This window comes from Cryptomeria japonica, chromosome 5 (genome assembly GCF_030272615.1).
Source record: "Cryptomeria japonica chromosome 5, Sugi_1.0, whole genome shotgun sequence".
Classification (NCBI taxonomy): Eukaryota; Viridiplantae; Streptophyta; class Pinopsida; order Cupressales; family Cupressaceae; genus Cryptomeria; species Cryptomeria japonica.
The window spans coordinates 178179007-178200323 of NC_081409.1; the positions used below are offsets into that span (position 1 = coordinate 178179007).

At 37.1% G+C, this 21317-nt stretch overlaps 1 protein-coding gene across 1 annotated transcript in view; it reads right to left on the reverse strand.

Moving 5' to 3' along the window:
- The window catches only part of LOC131073311 (mannosyl-oligosaccharide 1,2-alpha-mannosidase MNS1), a 114149-nt gene that overhangs the window by 59730 nt on the left and 33102 nt on the right, over positions 1-21317 (reverse strand). The window contains exons 2-3 of the mRNA XM_058009720.2: positions 2544-2591; positions 2078-2245 (exon numbers count right to left, since the gene is read on the reverse strand). Coding sequence (XP_057865703.2) covers positions 2078-2245; positions 2544-2591 — 216 coding nt within the window. The remainder of the gene's footprint in view (positions 1-2077; positions 2246-2543; positions 2592-21317) is intronic.

The window sequence follows — 21317 nt, forward strand, 5'->3', positions numbered from 1 at the left end:
ACATATAATTTGCTTCTGTATCTAGTATGCATTGTCATCTCTATTATTAATTAATGTATTTATTTTATCAGATAGAGCAATAAAATACATAGCTATCAAGTTACAATCAAAAGAATACATTAACAGTAGAAGCAAAAACTTTATCCTATTTGACACTTGGAACTTCTTATATACAGTTAAATATAGTTTGTTTTTTTTAGTTAATCTATTAATAACTGACCACTAAGTAGGCTCCTACCAATGTAAACCGGCCTTGCCCAAGTTATGGTCAGTATCATTCCAGTAAATGACCAATCTGGTTGATCTTTTTATCCAAGAGAATTGAAGTCTATCTCCTATTTATAGCTCAAATTAGGTTTGGTTCAACCCCTAATCAGGCTGGTTCATACAAATTAGAACATCTAGAAACTACTAATGATTAGTCAAAGGTTATGCATGGAGTCCAATACTCCAAAACCTAACAATACATGGTTATAAGAGGGTGATTAAGGGCATCACATGGCCCCCTCTATCACAAATGTCGATTTACCTATCTTGATAAGAGAAGATGATCAAGGTCACCATTCATTGTAACATGACGTATCATCTCTGTATCACATGTCAATATCTACTAAATTATGTGTAATAAATTCAATTATTAGGATGTAATGTGCATATCACACCTTGAGCACTAACATTTCCTCAACACTGAGTTTAAATCATCTTACAACTTGGTGAAGAAGAAGAAAAATAAGATTGGAGCAGTACTACAAGCCCAGCAAACCCAGTAACTTGGAAATTACTAAATTAAACACTGGAGAACTATGGATGCTGGAAATAGTTAACAGTTGACTCTAGCAAGCATATGGGACTATCCTAGCAATGTGTTTGAGGGCCTTCAAGGCATATAGCTCATGTAGCTGGTGAAATATACAAAAATAAAAAGACTGGACCATCCATGATAGAACTAATCTGTAAGGGAAAAAGCAAGGAGCAAAAGATCCTTAACAAACCGTCATACGAAAGATTTAAGATGAATGAAGTGATTGTTACTAAGATGCAAAAATCTTAACTAAACTACCACTTGATGACTATTTCAAGGGGATGAGGAACAGAGACAATACTCAACAAGATATTCAACACCATTCACAGAAAGGAGAAGCAATTCTAAAAGCCATGAAAATCCTGATTGGCATAAACTGCCAGGATATGAATTTTAATAGTTTTATGGGATGTGAGATTGCAGAGAATTCTGCAAAATGGTGATGCGTTTATATCAAGAATCTAACCAGCTATGCAGGCCTGCAACACAAATATGAGACTAAATGACCATATCAAGGGTTACAAGAAATTCAAAAGAATAATATGTGCTGCAAAAGCTGAGTGTTCTTTTTATACACAGGTTAAGCAGCCTTCACATTCCAAGTAAAAAAAAAAGGTAAAGATGGAACAACTTGAATAATGAGCTTATCATAACATTTCCATGACATTTACCACCACACTTTATCCTTAAATTTATGGCAAAGACTCACCAAGGTTTCAAGCAAAGGAAACAAGTCATTTACTTTCACCTTAAACTTTAGAAGTGATCCTTGACAAACAATAACAGTAGGTTACATCCCAAAACCACCAACAGAGAAAAAAGAAACTCAGTTTAGTACCGTTCTCATTCCATCCAAAAAACAGAAAGTTATCATTGAAGACCGATATAATGCATAATACTACAAGCCATAAGATAGTTGTGAATAAAGGCTGTCCAATTTGAAGGTTAGTACTAGTAGAATGCTCTCATTCATATTCACATCAGCAAAGCAAAGTCTACAAGACATTCTGAAGCATAAGAACAGAAATACGTTCAATAATATTTAAGCCCTACATAGCTATAATCAAATAAATTAACTACAATAACAAAACTAATATTCATGGACAAACACAACTCAAACTGCTAATAAATATAGAGATCATCATGCATGATGTGCTAGTAATAGTAATATAATAAGTCACAATCTGCTTAGAAAAGCTACAAATACAACCAATAACAGCATAGCTTACTACCCACAAAAAAGTATTCTCTCCAGAATAAGTACTTGAAGCAAACCTGAAGTTCGTCAAAGCCCCATGCATACTTTTCATAGGAGGTCCAAGCATGTAGCATAGCTTCTTTTACTGCATTTCTCCTTTCAATGTTGATGGGATCATCAAAATAATTTTGTTGTGAATGGATTTTTCCTCCCACATCTCCTAAGAGACTATTAAGCTCTTCTAACTGCAAGAACCTGATTGCTAACAAGTTAAGAATTTATTTAAAATTTACAAGGAATGTAAAAATTCAGCACATGAATAAGACCAATTGATGTCCTGAATTTGTCAATGTATAATGAAAGTAAATAAATCAACGCTTTAGAAGACATTCATTTCAAATTAAAAAGAATAGAAACCTAAAGTACTTAATTTATCACAAGAATATAAATGATCAAATAAAGAGATAAATTTGTGATCTTCAGTTTTCACTGAATTCAGTAATGCGGATGAGAAACTTCATTGAGCATGATACCCTAACTTGCCTGACTTTGAAGTTTTTGCTTTTCTTCAGCCATCCTAATGATTTCAGCCTGTAAATCATATAGAATAAATGAATTTCAAATTCAATTAAGAATCTCATTATTAGAAATAATGCATGAATATTACAAAATCATTCATGATATTAGAACTTTGATAGAAATTTCGTACCAGACAAAAACCCTTCCTTGGAAAAAGAGATAAACTCTCAAATTATAATCCAAAACTACCATATCATGGTAATTGTGCTTCTACATTAATCTACTCGGTTCTAAAAGCATGCCAAACAATGATTGTACAATACTACAATCTGTATGTTCATTTTTGGACATTATTCACAAAGCTAGAATGATTTTTAATATTCTGGGCTATTCGTAATATCATTTGTTGTAGCTAGTTTGATAACGGAGTGTTTGAAATTTTGAATCAAGTTAGACTGATTGAGTTGCCCAAACTGCATCATGGACTGTTTATCTGAATCATAAAAACGAGACTCGGACTCGGCGCAGACTCGGCAAGGCTGACCTGACTTGGGACTCGGCAAAAACTAGGCAGGACTCGGCAAAAAAACCAATTTCTAATGAGTCTTGCCTAGAGCGAGTCCTGGAGAGTCCCGCGTCCCTGAGACTCGGTTAGGGTCACTGGCGAGTCCTGGCGAGGAACTATGATCTGAATGCATGCAAATTCTTAAGGCAATAGATGCATTGAAACTAAAATAGATTGAGTGAGTTAGTTCAAGAATATGGGGTCACGCCTAAGCAAAAGTAACAACAATAGGCTAGTTTGACTTCTCCAGTACCAGGTCTGAGTATTCTGCATTCTGCTTATCAGAAGCCTGAACTAACTTGGAGGTTTTACACTCTTCATCAAGCATTCCAACTTAAGATGGAGAAGAAGAGAGTTGTGAACTGGATATGTGATTTGTGTTAACTGGAAGACGGCCCTATAGATCAAACTAATCCATTGATATACATTATCAAGACCTGACATTATTAACAACACAATAATTCCTCTCAGTCTTGTTATTCATTACAACAGGCTCCATGAAGACAATTCAGGCAGATTGAGGAAGAGATTATAGAGAGGACTGGATAGAAATTATAGTTTCATAGGCAGGTGTTACAAATTACCACTCCATCCCAACCTCAGACAATATTATCATGTGATTCATCCCAATCTAAAATCTTAGTATCAACAAAAGAAGGGATAAATGTAGTTAGTGTAAAATGGCTTTGTAATGCTTTATTGATTTGTTTGTGTCTGAATGTTTTTTATTTATTTATTCTCCTGCGGGTAGTTGTTAGTGGTGTCAATGGTTGTGTTCTACTTGGCAACCATTCAGACTTTAAATAGGCTACTTGTAATCAGAAAAAACTAGTACAATCAATGGTTGATCATCCCTAGTCTACTTCTGTGAAAGAATTTCACATTAATAAAGATATACTTTTGTTACTCTATTTGAATTGCATTGTTTTTTATATTCATTTATGCATATACTAGTTTTATCAAATAAAGAAGTAAACATTAGTGCCATTGCCTTAAATACGTTGTATCCAATTTAAGACATTAATGCCCTTAGTCAGGACCAAGAGATTAGAGGATCTCTAAGGTTCGTGAAGCAAAGAGAACAGAGAAGACAACTATGGGAAGTAGCCAAAGAGACTCCATTAGTGCAAGTTCAAAATCAAAGCCTAACTAAAAGTAGAAGCAAGAATTGGATCCATAGTCAAGAGCAAAGACATCAAAATATTCAACTCACTATGAACAACAATACAGAGGAAGAATGGATGGAGACTATTGAAAACCTTCCCTTACCTATAGAAGCATGCATCAATATTACAAACCAAATTTGGTTGGAGGAAATAAATGAAACCCCTAAGAATGAGACAAAGTCGAAGGACTGGAAGAATGGATGGAGACTATTGAAAAGCTTCCCTTAACTAAAGAAGCATGCATCAATATTACAAACCAAGTTTGGTTGGAGGAAATAAATGAAACCCCTAAGAATGAGACAAAGTCGAAGGACTTTTGGGCAGAGAAAGACCAAGAAGCATAAAAAAGCAATCATCAAAGCATTGAAAAATTGCTCATCAAAGATGTATTATGTATGTTGTCATTGATGTCAAAGTTAAATATTCAAGGTCATGGAGGCTACAGCTGGTTGTCACATTTTTGTTTTGATTGAGTTTCTGAGCTTTCATGTGGAAAGTATGGTACACTGTGTTTACAGTTGTATAAATTCCAAGTGTTGAATGTTTGGCTGCAAATACTGTAGTGAGTTTGTTTTGCATTCAGCATATATCTCTGGGTGTGTATTGACAGGTGTCTGAAGGTTCTGACAAAGGCATTTTTCTTACATCCTTTTTCTTTCTAACATTCGATGCTCAGTTTTTGTGCGCTGTAATCTTGCTTTTGGTGATGGTGATTATGGCTTCTATTTAAACGTTTTTTTTATGAATGATTGTGCCTGCAGTCTGTATGCGTTTTTTTTTGGAAAGTCGAAGATTTTGGTTGGGTATGTGTAAAGACATCTTCAGATGTCGATTTAAAAAAAAAAAAGGCAAGATGTTATGAAAACGATTTATTAAGCAAAAAAACATATATATGTTCTGGACACACATGTATGCTACTGGAAAGGTATCATTTTTTTTCTTCCAGACCTGCGTGAAGTGATTAGTTTTGCTGGTAAGGTGTGACAGCTGCTGAGGAGTTGGCCCTTTTCTGTGTAGCGACAGAATGATTAATAAGTGTGTTTCTAACAGTTGGTGTTGTTAATTTTATAGCAGCAGGAGATATCTTTCTCCTGTCTGCTATCTTAATTATTAATTATTAATTATTAGTACATGTATCGGTGTCTTATATCATCGATCTAATTGTTTATTTCTCTAACTAGTTCTACTTCATTTCTACGTAATAAATTGTTAGTTATCCTTTGACTAACGGATTAGTATTAATTATCTTTTGAGGCTGTTGAATCAATGTACCCTTTGGAGTGGTCATATTCCTTATTATCTAGTTGTGTCATTTCAACTCTCATTGATCGGGTATATATAGGTCCCTTTATCGAAGCATTAGGAGATTGAATGAAATGTATGCTGTGATTAGATGATACATACCTTGTGACTCGAATATAGTAAATTTGCTGAAGATACAAATCGTATTTGCTGTGTGATCATACGTGGAAATCAATCCGCCATATCTGCTGTGTAAATCGTTGATGATATATATGCTATGTGTATACAACCTGCAATCCTAAATATTCAGATTGTATACATTTGTGAAAGACAGCGACTAGAAGGAAGTGTGTAGGTCTCCTGTCGAATCATATTCTCAGCATATCAGATATATCTATTATATTATATCAGGGATATAATTCTTATACTTCTGAATTTTTATTTTTTGTTTTAAATCTCTGATCCAAAACTTAACATGGTATTAGAGCAGGCTTAAGAAAAGATCGTGATCAGAATTAGTTAAACACCAAAATACTCTTATTTTCTCCTTAGGACATCTATGTTAGCATCAAGAATGGTGAACGGACTCAACGTAGAAGATAGACTTGATGGTGCCTCTAACTTCGCTTCTTGGAAGTTTAGAGTTCTAATTGCATTAGAAGAAAACAATATTCTCGAGTCCGTGGAGAAAGAAGTGCCCGAGCCTTCCGATGAGACTGAGAAAACACAATGGAAGAAGAATGGCACGAAAGCTAGGAAGATCTTGATAGACTCTGTGATGAATCACCTAGTACCGATCATCTCCAAGTCGAAGTTGGCTAAAGAAATGTTTGATAGTCTAAAAGGCATGTATGAGATCAACAACACCAGCAAAGCCCTTGCTTTGAGACAACAACTTCACCATGTAAAAATGGATAAAGAAGATTCAGTCATCTCATTCTTTATGAAGATTGCTGATTTGAGAGATCAGTTGAGCGCTATTGGGGACATAATTGCAGACAGAGATCTTGTTATGTTGGCACTAAATGGTCTTCCCCAATCTTGGGAGCCCTTCATCCAAAGCATTAGTGGGAGATCTCAGTCGCCCAAGTTTGATAGCCTTCGAGCTGATTGTATTCAAGAAGAGTCCAAGTTGGCAGCAAGAGGAATTGGGCAAAACCATCATGATGTAGAAAATCAAGTTCTTGCTACACATACTTCTAGAGAAAGAGGCAAAAGAAGAAAAAGGAATAGAGACAGAGAATCAGATTCTGCCCCAAATCCGAAGAAGGATTTCTCTCACATTCAGTGTTTTAGGTGTGACAAGTATGGTCACTTTGCTCGAGATTGCAAATTAAGACCTACACAAGTTGCTTCTACTACGGAAATTGCCATGGGGACATCTCAGAAGGAGCCAAGCTCTAAAGTTGATTCAGAAGGTTTCTTATTCTAACGTCAATCAGTTTCTTCGAAGAGGAGGAATTGACATTTAGAGGGAGTATGACAAACCAACAGAGGCAAGCTTAAACGAAAAGGTCAGGAGGTTGATAGTAGTACTTGAAGCCCTTGCGGAGAGAGAGGCTTAGCATCATCAATTTGTGTTATCTGTTGTTAATGCATTTTTCTCTGAGACGAAGAAATTTGAGGTGAAAGCCCTTGTTAAAGCATTTTTGTCTGAGCAAAGAAATTTTAGGTGAAAGCCCTTGTTAATGCATTTTTCTTTGAGACGGAGAAATTTGAGGTGAAAGCTCTTGTTAATGCATTTTTCTCTGCAACGGAGAAATTTGAGGTGAAAGCCCTTGTTAATGCATTTTTCTCCAAGATGGAGGAATTTGAGGTGAAAGCCCTTGTCCATCTCTGAGATGGAGATGTGGTTCTATCCACCCTCTGGAAGAGCCATGGTGGATGTCATGTTGAGAGACTCCATGACAACATCATGTTGAGAGACTTCGTGATGAATCCTTTGTTCTTGTGTTTTTCCACACATGGGAGTAGCCATGGTGGACATCATGTTGAGTGACTCCATGATGACATCACATTGAGTGATTCCGTGATGGGCACTTGTGCACATATTCCTTTCCACACATGGGAGTAGCCATGGTGGACGTCATGTTGAGTGACTCCATGACAACATCACGTTGAGTGACTCTGTGATGGGCACCTGTGCACATATTCTTTTCAACACATGGGAGTAGCCATGGTGGACATCAAGTTGAGTGACTCCGTGATGAACTTTCTTTCACAAATGGGTGTCACCATTGTGAGTGTCATGTTGAGAGACTCCATGACATGGATATTTGGAAAGATATCTCCCTAGCTAAGAGGGAGTGTTGATGTTATAGCAGCATCTTTCTCCTGTCTGCTATCTTAATTATTAATTATTAATTATTAGTGCATGTATCACTGTCTTATATCAGTGATCTAATTGTTTATTTCTCTAACTAGTTCTAATTCATTTCTATGTAATAAATTGTTAGTTATCCTTTGACTAACGGATTAGTATTAATTATCTTTTGAGGCTGTTGAAACAACGTACCCTTTGGAGTGGTCATATTCCTTATTATCTAGTCGTGTCATTTCAACTCTCATTCTAGGGTATATATAGGTCCCTTTATCTAAGCATTAGGAGATTGAATGAAACGTAAGTTGTGATTAGATGATACCTACCTTGTGACTCGAATATAGTAAATTTTCTGAAGATACAAATCGTATTTGCTGTGTGATCATACAAGGAAATCAATCCACCATATCTGCTGTGTAAATCGTTGATGATATATATGCTATATATATACAACCTGCAATCCTAAATGGTCAGATTGTATACATTTGTGAAAGACGGCGACTAGAAGGAAGTATGTAGGTCTCCAGTCTAATCATATTCTCAGCATATCAGATATATCTATTGAATTATATCAGGGATATAATTCTTATACTTCAGAATTTTCATTTTTTGTTTTAAACCTCTGATCCAAAACTTAACAGGTGTGCTGGCATTTTCTTCAGGTTTGTTGTTACAGATTAAGTAGTTTAAATTATTCCTTGTTGTGCATTAAAAAAGTTGGTTAACTTATGTGTGCCTTGTCGAGAAGATAAGTTTTTTGTTTTTGCAAAGCTCGTAAAACTTTTGAAGTAATATTGCACTCTATGCCAAGTCAGTGAAAAATGGGAAAATGATACATCATATAATGCGTTGTTTTAAAAGGAGGAGCAGACTTACAGTTGTGGTTATGCATTTCTGAAAAGTCCAAGCTGCTCTGTATGGATGTAATGGTTTGCGATTCAGTTTATGATGTGCGATTTTTATTTTGAGTGTGTGATTGTAAGAATACAGATGCACAGTGTAGTCGATTTTGAATATAGGGTCAGTGAGTATTTGTTTCTTTGTATGTTGGAACGTTCTTCTATGGAGTTGCTGACATATACTCTTCAGCATTGTCTATAAAGTGATATATATCATTTTCAGAATATAAATACCAAGACCTTTGGATTAGAGATTGAATCTATTGAAGAATACGTATTTGCAGTGTTTGAGAGCATGCTGCAGATATATCATGACTTCGTTTGGCTCAGTGGCTAGAAATGGCAGATTGATTCAATAAAAGGATGTTGCAGTTTTATACAGATCATATTGTATTAATATTTCTTGTATTTTGATGGTCTTGTGCATGCTGTTTTGAAGTTCTATACTCATCTTATGCAGTAAAAGACTGAGGTCTCATTTGTAATTTTGCTCTCAATCTAGCTATTTGGGTGTATTGAGTTGGTGCTTTAAAAGGGGAGGTTGGAGCCTCTAATGTTTTGAGTAGGTGCTCATATTTTGAGTTGAAGCTTTTCTTGTAATCTTGGGTTGGAAACCATTCTTCATTAATGGAAGTTAATTTTGCTGTGGTTTTTTACCTGAGAGGGTTTTCCACGAGATAATCCTTGTGTTGTCTCTCTGAATATTCTGCCTTTCATTTCAGTAAGTTATGTTGTAATTTGGTCCTTTTGGTCTTCTAAAAGTTTATGAAATACTGATTCACCACCCCCCTCTCAGTATTTCTAAGTTGTTTTTCAATTGGTATCAAAGCCAGTCATCTTCTGTCAAAGCTTGAAAGCCTAAAGATTTGATTCTAATAGTTTAAAATGAATGCCCTAGAAGGTCTAGCAACCAACCAAGCTCCCCTATTTGATGGGTCAAACTATTCATTTTGAAGTGTTCATATGAAAACTTATATCATGCCTCTAGGTTTTGATGTCCGGATGAGTCTTGTTCATGGCTACACACCTTCAGAGTTTGTTAAAGTCATGCATTGTGACTCGGCTTAGGGTATGTGGGAAAAACTTCAGAATGCATATGAAGGAGACGCGAAGGTTAAAAATGCAACACTTCAAACACATAGAATGTCGTTTGAAAGTCTCAAAATGCGAGAGGAGGAGAGCATAGCAACATATTTCTTAAGAGTAGATAAGTGGTTAATTCCTTGAAAGGTTTGAGAGAGAAGTTGGATGATAAAATTGTTGTTCAAAAATCTTAAGATCACTGCCCTTAAGATTTGATGTTAAAGTTTCAACGATTGAAGAGATGGTTGAACTTGATAAGTTTACAATTGATAAGTTGCATAGGAACTTGACAGTTTATGAAATGAGAAGGAATGCTAAAGCATCTTCAAAAAGGGAAACTGCCTTAAAAGTATTGAAGAAGGGTAAAGAGAAAAGTCATGCATCTAGTGGTAGTTCAAAGGAAGAAAATGATGGTGAAGAAGCTCTTTTTGTAAGAAAATCTAAGAAGAGTTTTGGTGAATTTAAGGGCAAGTTGTCTTTAACATGTTTTAACTATGGAAAGAAACGACACTTTGCTTCAAATGTCCTTACAAAAAGGAAGAGGACAGCAGTTATGAAAATGAACACAGGAACAGCAAGAAAAAATTCTTGAAGAAAGGCAAAAAGTTTCGTTACTCTAAAAGAAGTCTCTATTCGAAAGAGGATAGCAGCTCATTTGAAAAGCTAGTGAAGGAGAGTCTCTAAATGATGAAATTTCATTCATGGTTGTAGAAGAAACTTTGTCTGAAAATGATGAAGAAGTCGAAGTTGATTTGGAACAACTTATTTCTGCCCTCAATGAAATTAAGAAGCTATGAAAGAAGAAACAGAGTCTAAAAATGCTGCTACAAGAGGAAGGTAACAAGGTTTCTAAAAAAGTGGTTGCATTAGAGGTTACTGAAAGACAAATTGAAGATCTTAAAGTGCAGATTGAAGAAGCCAAGAAGCTTGAAGAAAGTCTTAGAAAACATCTTAAGGACAAGGAGCTTGAATGTGAAAAACTTGAAAATGAAGTTGTCTCATTGAGAAAGTTTGAAAAATCCTCACAATAGTTTAGTAATGAAAACACTTTTCAAAAAGGTAATCTAACTCTGGATGGTTTGTTGAGTTCTCAAAAACAGTATCTTGACAAGAGTGGAGTTGGCCATGAAGAAGGTCAATGTTCAAAATCTTCTGAAGGTAAACAATTGAAGTCTAATGCTGAACAAATTCATAAAACTAGATCTAACAATGCCTATTTTTATGGTTACTGTTTTTCTTGCAACTATTTTGGTCACAAAGTTGTAAATTGCAAAATATTTCCTAGAAGAAATTTCAGTTTTGTAAATCAAAATCCTTTTGCTCCTCTAAGAAATTATAATATTGTTTGTTATAAGTGCAATAACCTTGGTCATTCTGCAAACTTTTGTATAAGAGTTTTGATAGATTCATCTAAAAAGATGAATGCAAAAGGAAAATATCAAAGTTTGGAAGAAAAAGGAGAAGCCAAGTTCAGAAATGTCTTTAGTTGTACAAACTACTTTTCTAGCACAAAATGAGAAAGACATCTGGTGTGTTAATAGTGGTTGTTCTAGGCATATGACTGGTGACGAGCAAATTTCAGACCCTTAGAAGAATGAATGGAGGTAACTCTTCAGCAAGAGTTGCAGGTATAGGACTCTTGTCTTAAATGATGGAGAAACTAAAGTTGAAAATGTTCTATATGTTAAAGGTTTAAAACACAACCTGTTGAGTGTTAGTCATATATGTGATCAAGGATATGATCTTGTTTTTAATTCAGACTGTTGTGTTGTAAGTAAAAGTGGAAAGCTTATTGCTAATGCAACTAGAGTAGTAAATAATCTTTACATTCTTGATGATTCTAATGTTGAAAAGTGTTGTTTAAGTCAGTTTGATGAAACTTGGTTGTGGCACAGGAGACTTGGGCATATGAATTTTGATAATTCGATTCAAATCAGCAAGAAAGAAGTTGTTAGAGACATGTCAAAGCTTGAAAAACTAGTAGACATTGTTTGCAAAGACTGTCAGATATATCTATTGAAGAATATGTATTTGCAGTATTTAAGAGCCTGTTGCAGATATATCATGACTTCGTTTGGATCAGTGGCTGGAAATGGCAGATTGGTTCGATAAAAGGATGTTGCAGTTTTATACAGATCTAGAACAAGTTTTGAATCTAAAGACTTATCCAGTACTAAACCACTTGAGTTAATTCATACTGACTTATGTGGACCTACTAGGACAACAAGTTTACAAGGTGAAAAATATTTTATGTATTTTTCTCGCATGACTTGGGTGACATTTTTGAAAAAGAAATCTGAAGCTTTAGAAAAATTTAAAGCTTTTAAGATTTTAGTTGAGAATGAAAAGCATTTGAAAGACAAGTGTTTACGTTCTAATAATGGTGGTGAATTTACCTCTAACGAGTTTGTTAGTTTCTGTGAGAAAAATGGAATTAAGAAATAGGTTTCAGCACCTAGAAAACCTCACCAGAATGGTGTGGTGGAGAGGAAAAATAGAACGATTCAAGAAATGGCCCGAAGCATGATGAATGAGGCAAAAGTTGGTAACACTTTTTGGAGAGAGGTTGTTCATACAGCTGTTTATATTCAGAATAGAAGTTTGTTGAGAGCAAAGTATAACAAAACTCCCTATGAGCTATGGAAAGATAAACCAGCAACTATAAGGTATTTTAAAAATTTTGGTAGCCCCTATTTTATAAAAAGAGATGATGATAATCTAGGTAAATTTGATCCTAGATCAGATGAAGGTATCTTTCTGGGCTACTCATCTAAAAGTAAAGCTTATAGGTGTTTCGATAAAAGATTGCATAAGATTGTAGAAAGTGTCAATGTTAAAGTTCATGAGCTTACTAACACTTGTGGTAAGAATGGAAATGGTGAAAGCAGTGTTCAAAATGAGGAAACAAGAGGTGCCATTCAACCTTCATCTTCACACACACAAACTAGAACAGCAAGTGATAATGTGCAAAACAGTCCTAAGAATGCTCAATCAGGAGGAACAAATACCTCTCCTTCTAGTTTGCAATTTGGAACAATAGGTACAAATTTTGAGAATGAATTAGATAGTGATCATGGTAAGACTATCTTTAAGACTCCTAAATTTGTGCAAAGAAATCACCCTATTGATCAAATCTTACCTGAAAATAGAACTAGAGCTACTAGAAGAAATGTCAATTATTTTGAAGATGAAGATGTCTCTTTGTTGTCTCTTTGCTGTCTATGATTGAACTTAAGTGTTTTGAAGAAGCAATTGAAGACAAGCATTGGATAGCAGCCATGAAGGAGGAACTTGACCAAATATAGAAAAGTGAGGCATGGGAACTTGTCCCTAGACCCAAGGATAAAAATGTGATAGGCACAAAAAGGGTCTTTAGGAACAAGTTCGATAAAGGTCAAGTAGTGAGAAACAAAGCATGGTTAGTTTGCAAAGGGTATGCTTAGGTGGAAGGTACAGTAATGATGAAAATTCTGCTCCCATTGCACGTCTTGAAGCAATTAGAATATTCCTTGCTTTTGCTTCTTTCAAAGGTTTTAAAGTGTTTCAGATAAGTGTAAAATCTACTTTTCTGAATGGTAATTTAAGTGAGGCTGTATATATTGAACAGCCTGATGGATTTGTTTTATCTAACAAACATGACTATGTATGCAAGCTGAAAAAGGCACGGTATGGCCTTAAATAGGCTCCACGTGCATGGTATGACAGGTTGGATAAGTACTTGCAGCAGCAGGGCTTTCGAAAAGGAGTAGCGGACAGCAACCTTTACGTGAAACAGGAAGTTAAACATATGTTGATTGTAGTGGTTTGCGTTGATGATCTAATCTTTGGCAGTGACTGTATAGGTATGTGCAAGGAATTTGCAGCTTATATGAAGAATGAGTTTGAAATGTCTATGCTAAGAGATTTGTCTTTCTTTTTGGGATTGCAAATATATCAAACTGAAAAAGGTATCTTTATTTCCCAAACCAAGTATATAAGGGAGATGCTGAAAAGGTTTAGAATGGAACACTGTCATCATGTTAGTACACCTATGGTGACAGGTGTAAACTTAGTAAAGAGGATGAATCTCCGACTATAAATCAGAGTTATTACAGGTCTATGGTAGTGTTGACGTGTATTTTGTACACTGCCTAACACAGAATAAAATACCCAAGGGTACCTTATCCTCTCTTGAATAAAATCTCTAACTGCTGAAGATATCGCAAGAAGGATCAGTTAGGGTGACTTCAATGTTCTTTTAAGTAGGGTCTCTACGTGTGGATAAGCACCAGTGGTCGTTGTGATTGCTGTTTCATCAAGGGGTCTTACGCCAAATCCGAACTGCAGGAACAGGATTTCCTAATACTAACAAGTTCTCAAAAAGATCAAAAGAGTAGGGCTTGCAAGAGATAAAGTCTAATCTAATCCTAAGAATGACTCAATGTGGACGAGACTTGGCGAGATTCTACCAACTTCAATATTGCCATAAAGTAACAACTCAATTGAAATTGATGCGATCTTCTAAGGTAACAAATGATTTTTTCAATTCATCAAGGGTCATAAACACTACCACAAAGGCACATGTCCAAGATACGACAATGATTGAAAGTTTAAGTGATTCAAATTGATCCAGTTGACCACGCAAGGCGTTCCTACAATCAGCAAGAAGCTAGTGGTTTGGAAAGTGAACCTCACAGACGATCAAGTCCAACACTTTGTCCTTCAAATTAAAAAAAACACTATTTTGATTGAGAATGATCCAAGAAAATGAACAACCATGAAGATAACCACAAGAATTGCAATAAAACACCATAACTTCAATATTTTATTGATCTCAAAGCCATCATGAACAACAATTGTTTGAAATTCCTTCTTCAAAGCTCAATCTTGCTACAAAATACTTGCTTCTATCAAATTGCTAATCTCTAATCACTAATTTCTAGTTTTTCTCTCTCTATCTAAAATGAAAAGAAATGAAGGTATATATAGCATCCTCAATTACAATGAACGGTCCAGATCAAAAAAGAAGATCACAAGATTATGACACCTAAACCCTAATTAGGGTTTATTACAAATAGTCCCCTTTTTACTGAACAATATTAAATGCATAGCCAAATATTAAATTTTGGCACAAAAATCTAGGAGACATAGACCAATGACAATTAAGATGCCATGTCATCTATAACAACCTTTCTTCTAGAATCTTATTCCCTTTCCAATGCTCCTTCTTAGCATATGCAATGAATCTGGATACGATTCCTTCGATCTCAGCAATTGGAATCTCGGGAAGATTCCTCATTCGTTCTTCCAAGTGGATGACCTAATCGAAAGCCTTGAGAAGAGCAGCGTCCCATTCAGGTTCAAGTTCTTTGGTCTTTTCAATCAGGAGCATGGTAGCAAACATCTGGTCCCGTTGCTCATCTGTAATAACATTTTCATCTTTGCAAAAGATGACCTTGACTCTTTCTTCTAATTCCTGCAAATCTACATCTGTCTCAACTTCGATCCTCCTGCCAAGAATGGTACGTAGTACCTCAAACACTCTATCCTGGATCGGGTGGATAACCTCCTCAACATGATTGCATCTAGTACTAATGTCCTCAAAGAGAACTTCCTTCATCTGGAGTAAAGTCGACCACTGAAGTAAACTATGAGGTCCACCATCCACTATCTTTTCTTGTGTTAGGACTTTTCTTGATGTTTGTCTGATTACTTGCAGGACAGGAATGATAACATCTTTAGTATGAGCAAAGGCGGCTACCGTTATCATCAAATTGTGGATAATCTCAAGAACCTGGATAGCTCGGTGAATAGTCTGCATCATCCTTGTTGCAAATTCCATAGCAACTGTATGAGACTTGTCAATCCAAGAGCTCATAAGCTGGACCAAACTCCTGACTCTCTCTGCCTCACCAATTGATTGAAGGGGAAGTGCTTGTACGGGCGATCTTGCTGGATCCTGACGTCCCAAAGGCTGATTGAGATGGCTGAAATATGTTCTCCATGCACCGACCTCTCTCTCAAGCTTTCTATTTTTCTCCATTTCTTCCCTAAGCTTGTCTTTCAATGCTTCAAATGAATCGGTGGCCTCATCCAGTGTCTGTTCGGTTGTGAGTGGACCGAGCTCAAATGTCTCTACATCATATTCCTCTGCAAGGATTTCACCCTCATACTTGTCCACTGCTGGTGTAGCTATCTGTAATTTCCTGGATCCTGTCTCATCTCTGATCATCTTGGACATTTTAGTGGCCTTCCTCCTTTCTGTCATTTCCTGAGAATTTCCGACAAGGCTCTCTAAATCAATCACATTATCTTCGTCCTCAATTACAATCACCCTTGTCAGTCTCTCCTTTAACCAATCTGGAATGGCGGATCTTGTTTCTCTGACTTGTATCTCCTTAAGCAATGTTTCTTCTTCTCTGAGAGGAGATGTCACTTCGTTATCATTCTTGTCTTCATGTAGCTCATTGACTTGGAGAGATTGGTTTGATGAGCGTTGAGTTGCCTGTCCTTCTTCCTGTTTATCGTTCTGTACCATTGATTCCATAGACTCCTCCATTTCAAGTGTCCTCTTCTCTTGTCGAGAAGATGTGCCGGATGAACGATCTCGGTTGGCTTCTTGCTTCTTCTTGGAGGATTCTCTTTTCTCAGGTCTCTCTTTTCTCTTTGAGCCTCTAGGATGGGGATTGCCTTCACTTACACTTCGGAGGTTGCCTTCGCTTGCATTCTTGGTATTAAGATTACCTTCACTTACACTTGCTCCGCCTTCTGCTGGTCTTTCCTCCAAGGTAAAAGTCATAGATATGCCTTGTTCTCTCAACTTCTGATGCTGCACATCAACCCATCTGCGAGTACAAGACAAAATTGGAGCCATCAAAGCATCTAGATCCACAATCTCGGGTTCATTCCAATCTAGCCTCACTGATTTGCTTTCTCGATCATAAGATGATTGGAGATGTCTGCCACTGTCTTGAGCTTGGTCGGCCACTCTGTAAATTTTGCATTTCCTGATGAAGTCCAAAGGTAGTCTGGAATGCATCTTTCTTTTCACTTCAAGATCATCTGAGAGATTCATCATAAAGTCCTCTATCTGAAACTCATGCTTATATTTTCTTCCGACTGTCTCCTCTATATGCCCATAAGGATCAAAACTTTCTCTCAAAGCAAAGAATGAAAATGAATATAAAGCTAACTCCTTCTCTGCATCATCCATGGCTGGAGCATTAGGACATACCTCAACTGAATTTCCTAGTATGATAGGCACAGGAACTCCATTTCCATGTCTGTGTCTGAATGCTTTCACATAAGTTGCCAACTGTCTTGTTACCTCAAGTAACACTATTCTGTCTGTCGGATATCTCGGCAACATGTATGGAGGTGAAGGACATCCATGAACTCTAATATAAGTAAATTTCGAAAATTGGATGAACCAAGCACCGTACCTCTTTATTAGCTCTTGTGCATCCTGTGATAGCCTATTGTGAATTCCGCCTTGCAACGTCCTGGTGATGTTCATCGTGAAGGTATCATTAACTAACTTGTAGTTACTTCCTGGCGGATGATGCAAGTGAACATAGGAATCACAGACTCTGACCTCGCCGGTCCTCTTCCAATCACTCCTCTGTGAGGTAGTCCTGCGTACTCAAAGCTCCTGACCAAGGCATATATGATGTATGAACTCATGTGGAAAGACTTGGTAGCCTTCAATCTCCTTAACTGTACGTCCAAGCAATGGCTAATCATTCTAGCCCAATGAATTGTTCCTTTTCCCTGAACTATCACTTGGATGAAGTAGAACATCCATTTCTCATAAAAGAAGGCTTGAGGGGATCCTGTGACTCGGTTGAGCATTGTTATCAAATCTCTATACTCCTCCTGGAAGTCAATCCTATGTGGTGTATTCGGGATCTTGCTCAGGCGAGGACGACTCTTGAGTAACCAGTTCTTATTGATGATGCTTAGGCAAGTGTCTGGATCATCTTCGTACATGGACCTAGCTCCTTCTATGCTTTTGTAGACCATATCTCTGTGCTCTGGAAGATGAAAAGCCTCACTTATAGCCTCCTCTGAAAGGTAAGCCAAAGTGTTTCCCTCCTTGGACACGATCGTTCTCGACTGCGGATCATAATGACGAGCACACTCGATCATCAACTCATGGCACTGGACTGCTGGAGGGAAGTCGGCCGCCTTAATGATGCCACTTTCAATTATCCTCCTGGCGACAGGTGATGGCTTGCCAATGTAAGGGACCTCTCGAAACTTCTTCGTACTGAAGTTGCCCAAGTTGGTATCTCCAATGTTGCTCCACTTAGACACGATCTTGGTCTCCAGTTCTTCGTTCTTTTGATCTTCCTTCATAAGAGCTGGACGACTGGTGGATGCTCCCGCCTTCGGGGTCGCCATCGTAACACCTACACAACATTTCATAATAAGTAATAGCTTTTGCAATGTATAAACATAGATTAGAGATTAGAGATTGAATTTAGGAAACTTCATGATAAGTCTTTGAGTTATCATTTCCTAAATTCGATTGAGCTACAGGAAATTCAAAATTTAAGATCAATATTCAAAATTCAAGACAAGGGAAGACTTCGCCATACCTCACTTGAGAGCTAACTCTAAAAATGCAAAATTAGGAAATCGCCTAGGCAAAAATCGAAATTTGAAGTATCAATGCGATCCTCCTCTAGCAAAGGCGCCTTCCTTGTCAACTTCGCCAACTTTTGGAGTCTTCAACGTCTTGATGGCAAATTCGCTCCACCACAAACCAAGTTCGCACTACCTTTGATGAAATTTTGCACCTCCTTAATGAAATTCGCACTTCCTTGATGAAATTCGCACTTCCTCCTTGTGTTCTCCAAATCGCACGCAAAGGAATGTTTAAATGATGATTTGAAAATGCAATAATTCACCTCCTTATATAAGCGCTTACCCTCTTAATCTCCCCTAGGCCGACTTTTGGAAAATAAAGCAATTAAAAAACAAATTTTAAATAAAAATCAAGGCCGACTTTGTTAAAATATGGAAAATAAAACCCAAGTGCCCCAATTTATTTATTTAAAATAATAATTAATTAATTTAAGTGCCTTCGTAAATAATTATTTCGATTTTTTAAAAGGCAAAATTAATTATTTAAATGCTTCATGCGCAATTTTTAAATGCTAACTTAATTGAATATTTCAAATTTTATCGATTTTTAGCATTTAATATAATTTGAAAATTATGTTAGCGCCAAAATTTGGGAGATGTAAAGAGGTACAAATCACATCGCCCTGGTCCCTGGGAGAGGGACAGGAGCGATTTAGCATTTTGCTCTTGAATTTCTCGTTTTTTGACGTTCAAAATCACCTACTCTACGTCGAAACTGGCATCTTCATTGGGAATCCTGAACTTGATTGATTCAATGTTGTAAATGAATGCCCTTTAGATCATTTTCGCCCTGGTCCCTGGCTGAGGGACAGGAGCGAACTTTGCATTTACCCCTTGGCCTTTATCTTCTAAGTTGCCAAATTGATTCGTGAGGTAGGCAATGATCTCCTTGTTTGTTGCACACATGCCAAACTTCTTATTTGTAAAGCAAATTTGTCCTTCAAGTGGTTTTCGCCCTGGTCCTTGACTAAAGGACAGGAGCGAACTTTAGTTTCTAGCTCAAATTTGTGATCTTTTAACATTCACTTCTTGTTTATCACCTTTCAAATGACATTTTCAACCTTGTATAACTTTGCTTTGATGTGATCTAGGAAAGAAAATGATTGATTTTATGAATATCGCCCTGGTCCTTGGCTGAAGGACAGGAGCGAATTTGCCTCTTTGCTCAAGTTGATCACTTTTTGACGTTTGGTTCCTTGCATATCATCTTCTCAAAGACATTTTCGACCCTGTGTGACCTTGTGCGACCTTGCCTTGACGTGGTTTTTGAAAGAAATGGCCAATTTAGTGAATATCGCCTTGGTCCTTGACTGAAGGACAGGGGCGAACTTTGGTCTATAGTGCAAATCCTCCATCATATTGATATCAATTTGTCTTCAAGGCGTAAAATGGCGTCCTTTATTCCTTCTTGAACACTTGAAACGAACGTGGCCTTCAAAATTTAAGCATACTTAGAGATTTCGCTCTGGTCCCTAGGAGAGGGACAGGAGCGAACTTAGGTGATTTCATCACATTTGGCGGTCTTTGCAACTTCATTCTTCGTCGAGGCGTTCCAAAACATCATTGCCTCCTTGTACCTTGACTTGGAGTGACTTAAACTTGGAGGGAAATGTTAGATAACCTTGATTTCGCCCTGGTCCTTGGCTGAGGGATAGGAGCGAACTTGCACTTGTAGGCTCAATCACTTTTTGCCAATGCTTAAAACTATCTTCAACGGACTCGTCATGCTCCCTTTCATTCACCCTTGACATGAAATTCGTTTCATCTTGGCGAGAAATTTGTCTAAGGAAGAAATCGCTCTGGTCCCTTGGAGAGGGACAGGAGCGCCTAGGACAACATGGACTTCACTTGGCGTTTTTGTAATCTTCAAATTATCTTCAATGGGTTCGTTACGCCTCCTTTGCTTGCCTCAAACTTAAAACTTACTTGATCTTTGCCCAAAACTTACCTTATAAGAAAAATCGCTCTGGTCCTTGAGAGAGGGACGGGAGCTATCACTAAAATTCGCCCTGGTCCCTGGGAGAGGGACAGGAGCGATTTTGCTTCTATGGTCAATTTCCCTTATGATGGCAGTTTCAAGTTATATTCAACTGATAAACTGTATTTCCTTTGTTCTTCTCAAATCGCGAAATCGTTCAAATCTTGCAAGGGCAAGGCAATTTTGGATTTTAAGCTCCGGTCCTTCAGTGAGGGACAGGAGCGAACTTGTCCTTGAGGGCAAATGTTCATCTTTTCTTCGCAAACGACTAAGTCTGGACGCTCCGTCATGTTGATTTCACCTTTCATTATGCCCTTAACACTTTAGTTTGATCAAAATGAGGTCAAAATGGCCTAGGCAAGACATTTCGCCTTGGTCCTTGACTGAGGGACAGGAGCGATTTGTCCTCAAACTCCAAAAATTTGCCATTTTCGAATCTCAAAATCTTCAAAGCTTCCAATTTACGTTCAACTGCATCTCCTGGCGACCCTGCACAAGACAAATGAAACAAATTAATAACCAGGATGCATAAAATATCATTTTCGCCCTGGTCCCTGGCTGAGGGACAGGAGCGAACTTGCTTCCTTAGGCCAAAATATCATGATTTTAAGGCTTTAACCACTTGACAAGGCAAAAAATAAGACTTTTCCAATGCCCGGAATCGATTATTAAAATTTCCAAAATTTGGTCAAAATCACAAAAAATCACAATTCCATCATCAACACTTAGGCAAAATTTTGGACTTGCATTCAAAAAACTGACTGAACCTAGACAAATTCACTTGACCCCTTGACAATTAACCCCATTTCAAAATTGCATCCTACGAGAGGAAGCTCAACAATCTTTCAAAATTGGACTGGACTCTGGCTTAAAATCATCAAAACGGAAACCCTAAGGCTTAACCCTAATCCAGACGA